Source organism: Gavialis gangeticus, unplaced genomic scaffold, assembly GCF_001723915.1.
Source record: "Gavialis gangeticus isolate Ggan-Ray unplaced genomic scaffold, GavGan_comp1, whole genome shotgun sequence".
Classification (NCBI taxonomy): Eukaryota; Metazoa; Chordata; order Crocodylia; family Gavialidae; genus Gavialis; species Gavialis gangeticus.
The window spans coordinates 13,872,194-13,878,036 of NW_017728980.1; the positions used below are offsets into that span (position 1 = coordinate 13,872,194).

General features: G+C 52.5%; 1 protein-coding gene across 1 annotated transcript in view; it reads left to right on the top strand.

The window, feature by feature from the left end:
* Positions 1-121: 121 nt before the first annotated feature.
* CUNH11orf52 (chromosome unknown C11orf52 homolog) overlaps positions 122-5,843 on the top strand; it is an 18,973-nt gene continuing 13,251 nt past the window's right edge. The window contains exon 1 of the mRNA XM_019510543.1: positions 122-241. Coding sequence (XP_019366088.1) covers positions 210-241 — 32 coding nt within the window. The 5' untranslated portion in view covers positions 122-209. The remainder of the gene's footprint in view (positions 242-5,843) is intronic.

Consider the following 5,843-nt stretch of genomic DNA (forward strand, 5'->3'; position numbering starts at 1 on the left):
GAGAAGCAGGGCTGCACTGACACCTGCGACCTGGGGTGCTGCTTCCAGTAGATGGCACACACAGGCCTAGCAAGGCTTCACTTCACTGATGGAGAGAAACCTGACACTGAGACACTCCCTGGGAACTGCCAGGGGCCGAACCGGGAACCAGGAAATACAAGCTCTCCCTATCCAGAAAAACACTTCTGCTGCATGGAGGAAGGAGCGACATGGGCAATCTCTGCAGCTGCGGGGGAACCTGGTGAGTACGGCGAGGAGTTTCTCGCAGGCAGTGGGAGAACAAGGGGGGAAAGGAGATGAAGCCGGAGAAAGTTTCCACCGACTTCTCTGAGTGGGGGAAAAGCGAGGGCACTTTCCAGCCGAGTCCTCTGGGCTTCCACCTGGCTCCTAACTCCCCGTCCCTGCCCTCCCGCTGCTCTGCACCCCGGGGAGGTGCCTACACGCATGCAAAGCCTGGCTGCAGGCGGATGCCAGGGAGTGGAGGGGTCTGATTTAGCTGCGATTTATACGCCTGGGGAACAGGTGCAGGGAGGGGGGGGACAGTGCTGCTGCAGGGGCATCTGTGCCTGGACTGGGGCTGAGCCTGGCTCAGGGAGGTGGGGACTGGGAGGAGGCAGCGATGCCTTTGTTACTCTCATATCTTCCCCTTGCTGGGGTCGATTCAGCCCCATGTGGGGTTCGGCAGCCTCAGGGGTGACCTAACCGGTGCCTAGGCAGGCAAGGCTCTTTGGGTAGAGATGATCTCTTTTATTAGACCAACTGAATAGTTGGGGAAATTGTTCTTTGCAAGCTTTCGGGCACAAATGCCCTTCTTCAGGCATAGGGAAAGTCTGTTGGTGTTTGTGTGCTAACCAGTGCCTCACTCCCATCCGTCCTTACAGGTCATGCCAGGAGCTAGCAGTAGCCAGCATGGGAAGGATCTAGCCATATTCCCTCCCCCACAAGACCACCGGTCCAAGGGGGCCTTGTGGTGGCTTCCTTTATGCTGCCTGGGTTGGCCAAGGGACCATGCATCCTCCACCCTGCGACCAGGCTCTGGTCTCCTCTGCCCCTCCTTGCAGTCCCGTCTCCTTGTTTGCATCCCAGGGAGCCGTGTTTTCAGTCAGAAAGCCCAGGACGTGGCCTTGGCTGTACTTTTGGGCGGTATTCTTGGTCGCTGGCAGGGACCACACTTCCTTAAATCCCTCATGGCTCATGTGGTGCCCTGTCTGGGGAAAGGGACCTTGTTCACGAGCCAGGTGGAAATATCTGCCAGTGTGGGCATGACAGAGGATCTGGGTGAAGGGAAAAGTTGTAACAGAGAATGAAATGAAACTGGGGATATCCCATTGACTGGACTATTTGGAAGTCATCAGTGCCTTTGAATAATTAAGAGACCCGGCATCATCTAGTGGCTGGAGCAGGGGTGGGGATCGGGACTCCTGGGTTCGTTGTCTGGCTTGGGGAATGGCCTGTGGGTTACTGCACCCAGTTTGGTGGGGTTTGGGACTGAGGAGTCCAGGATTCAGCCCCTCAGGGTGGGTATTTGGAGCAGGGGTCTGTAAGCCAGGCTGCCTACATGCTCCTCTCCCAGCCCGGGCACTCAGGAAGGTTGTTATCAGGTCATCCTGATAACGCGGGTAGATGTGACCCTTTCCTTGCCTGGCGGCTCATTATAATACACCCTGAACTCCCTTTTCTCCTGTCCTGAGGGACCTACCCTCACCCTCCCACACTTTCTTGGCTGTTAAGAGTTGCCTGAAGCACTGGTGGCTCTCCTGTGCCCCGTGGGGTGTCTGGCAAGCATGTAACCCGAGTCTGTGCAGTGGGGACTTGCTGTGCTGCTGTCAGGGTCAAACATCCAGGGCAGAGCCGGCGGGGGGGAGGACAGCTGAGGATGAGGAAGACGATCATGATTTGTGCTGCACCAGCATCTCCAAGCAAGCTCAGGGCCCTGCTATACCCAGCGGCGTGTGAACCCCAGGCCCACCCTCAAAAGAGAAGCAGGAACCAGAACTGGGGGGTCACTCACCCCAAGGGAAAGAAGGAAATCTCTGGGGAGGGAAGGGCACCTAGGCATTCCCTTTCTTGCCTTCCCCTTAGGCGGGGGCAGGCTGTCTCCTGAGGGTCCCTTCAGGCAGTTACAAAGGTGGCTTCTCCAAGGCTACTGCACTGAGATTTGGTTTCGTCCTGGAGGCTGCATGGAAAGCAGGGGACCAGGCTGATATCCCAAGCTGACTCTACAGGCTAGGGAGGGGGACAAACAAGGTTCTTTGGGTAAATGTGATCTCTTTTATTAGATCAACTAAATAGTTGGAAAAAAATGTTCTTTGCAAGCTTTTGGTGGAGGGGGTCGGGGGTGGCACAGTTCCCTAAAGGCCAGGGACATTGAGTCCAGATCCTGGAGATACTGAACAACTCTCAAAAGATGCAGAACCCTGCATAATTGTTGCTGCAGCATTTGTATGTCTTAGCAGAGTGTCTGGAAGGCCAGCAGAGCTCAAGGCCGCATTGTTGTAAGTCCTGTAGGCACACACTTGCTGAGAGATCCTGCTCCAAAGAGCTTACGTCTAAATAAATCAGAGAGATGCAGATTGGGGAGGAAAGTGAGGCATGGAAGGGAGACCTGATGGTCCCAGGTGACCTAGCTGGTGGCTGGGAGAGCTGGACCTGATAGCCAGAGTTTTGTGCAAAGGCCTTGAAGTCTCTTAAGAAATGCAAAAATGTAGAACTCTTGGTTCGGAGATGAAGGCAATCAGGACTCGTAGTGGAGATGTTCTCTTTTATTAGATCAACAAGATTTTTTGCAAAAATAATTTGTTCATTGCAAGCTTTTGGGAACAAACACCCTTTGTCAGGCATTGGAGAAAAGATTACTCCTTTGTGAAATCCTATGAAATATGAACTTTCATTTCTACCCAGGACAACTTGTCCAATCTTTTCTCCAATGCCTGGTGAAGGGTATTTGTGCCTGAAAGCTTGCAACAAAAGGTTTTATTTTTTTGCAGACAATCTTGTTGGTCTAATAAAAGAGATCATCTCTACTACGGGTCCTGATTGCCTTTTCCTCTAGAACCAATACGGCTACAACCTGGATACCTGGTTCAGAGATGATACCTTTTATTAGACCAACTGAGAAATTGCAAAAAAAAAAATCATCTTTTTCTGCAAGCTTTCGGGCTCACATGCTAGACTTCATCAGGCTCAGGGAAAGTTAAAGATGGTGAAAAATCCCCATATGAAGGAAATCAACTTCATTTTTGCACACAGGAAGCTGAAGCTGGAAATCTGTGTCCCCCCCCCCCGCCTTTTTTATTTTTTTTTTGTATTTCTTTTTGTCTCAAACCAACACGGCTACTAAACACATCCTTGAAGTCTCTCAGGAATGTGACTGATAAGAGACACGCCAGGGAACAAAGGGGTCATCCCACCAGATTTTTGGCCTCCTTTCTGCTCCAGGACTCCTTTGATGTCCAGCTTAGCTGACCCCTTCTTCCAACTGCTGTCCAGAGGCAAGGTCACTTTGTAGAGGGCAGGTCTCAGGCAGGAATATTCTCTTTCGCCTTCTGATCCCCTGGGTGAACTCAGAGCAAATGCCTGCCTTGAATACTGCCCTAGATACAAATTAAAGAAGCTCTTTGTGCCGGAGCACCTGCAATCAGGGAAACACCCAGACAAAGGGAGCCATCCAGCACCCAGCCTTGCATTCAGACTGGCCACACCTGCATGCGGCTGGTTTGAAATGGCTGCAGAGAGTGGCAGCTGGGGGATGTGCCCAGGTGACGGGTCTCTGAGTGTCTACAGAGGAGAGGGAGCCAGAGGAGCCACTGGCCCATGCAAGTCCAGCAGCCGGGTTTCTCAGATAACTCTGGGACTTGGCTTTCCCAACGAGGAATCCTAACGGGGCTGTGGTTGCAGTTAGTACCCTGAGGTAGCTCGACAAAGTGGTATCTTGTTAAACTCACCTGGCAAAAAAACCCTATTGCACTGCACCATGCTGGCATGGCTTCAGCAGAGAGCAGGGCTTTGTTTTCAGAGGGGGCCAAAGGGAGCGAGGTGCTTTGAGCTGAGTTGTTCAGCCAGTGGGAGTTGGGTGCCAAGGGATGGAGAGGCAGACAGGGAATGGACAATATTTGGCAAGAGATTAAAACAGCTCCTGAGGTCCTTATAAGTGCTTTTAGAGAGAACCTTTGTGGCAAATGTATTAATAATAATAATAATAATGAATAGGAAACAGGTTGGGCCCCACATGTAACCACATCTGGGAAGCTTCTCCATTGGGACTCTGCCCCCAGGCCCAGATTCTTCTTCCTGTCTCACTCCAGGAAGGAAAGTGTCAGTGGCAGATTAGCCTGCACAATTGGGCATGGGCAGAGCCGCCCAAATGCCTTTGCCTTTGCAGGCTCGGTGAGACAGACCGGAGAGGAGGTGGAAGGTTGCCATCGTGCGTGCCTGAGCTGGGCGCTGCGGTGCACGACAGGCAGGAGCTGAAGATGTGTGGTGGGTTTAGGACTAGGTGCATGGAGGAGAGAAGGGAGTGCTTCGTGGACCACCTGTCAGCCTGTGGTTTCTGCAGCAGGACTGGGGAAGCACTGAACGAGAGTGTAAGGGTAGGGATGTCTGTGTTTTGGGGTGTAGGAACGAATGAGCTTGTCACGGCCAGCACAACTGCCACCGCGTTTTGAGTGCATTTTGAGTTTAGCCTTGTTTCCATTTCTCCTTGTCCTGTCCTTTCTAATTACAGCTGATCTGAGGCTGGGAGATGCTGTCTCCTGGCTGGCTGGGGTTAGCCTGCAGACAGCCTGAGAATAGCCGCAGCCTGCAGACCAGCTGATAAACTCCCTCAAGAATGGAGGGCAAGCAACACAGCACAAGCCGCTCAGAAAGCTGATATGGAAGCCTGCATCTCAGGAAGCTAGCCAGGGATCTGCTGATTATATTTTAAGTTGAACTATTTTAATTACGTGGTACGACCTTCCTGAATCAACCAGCTCCTCAGCTCACGCTCAGGACGTGGCAACCTGTGAGACTCAAGTGCGCTCCAGCCACTGCCCTGATGGGGCTGGAGGGCTTGTGTTTGCCCCTTATTGGAGAGAGAGGAGCATTTGGGAGGACAGGGCCAGAAGTATTTAAACCAATTCAGTTCTGCTCTGGGCAGAGGCCCCTTTCATTCTGGTCTTCGAAGACCTGGGGGAGCACGGCGCTTTTGCCTGTGTGTGCTACCAGCCACTTCAAGGACCTCTGCACTGCTCAGGCAATGGGCTGCTAGGCGAAGGACTGCTATGCTGGAAAGGTGTGACTGGCTGGAGAAGGGGGAAGGGATCTGAGTGCAACAGCAAAGCCTGGCATGAATACTAAACCCCCTGTGTTTCTGTAGCGTCTTTCAGCACACAGCCTCTGAGGAATTTGCAGATGCCAGGCCAAACGTGCTGGGTGCAAGTTACCCTGCTGATTACAGTGGCAACCACATTTTTCCACCAAACTTGATTTTGCTTCTTCGGGGCCTGGCAGTCACCAGGCTCAGAAAGCTGGTTAATCATTACTGTCCATTCTTAAAGCCTCGTGATTCTTAACCCTCATTCCTGCAGCCTTTCATAGTTTTGTCGCAAAACCAAAGGCCGTTAACCTTTTACACACACACACACACACACGCACACCCATTTTAAAGCCGGAGCATACCGAGATCCTCCAGGTCCTGTACTGCCGTGAGTGGGCCACGGGCCTTTGACACTTGGGCACGCACAAAAGCCACGTGCTTCTTGCGTTCTGTCCATAACCCTCTTCCACCCTTGTTTCGAAAGCGTTAGCTCCACACTTCCAGCCCGTGCTGCAGCAAGGACAGCGCTCGGCTCCAGGACCCACTG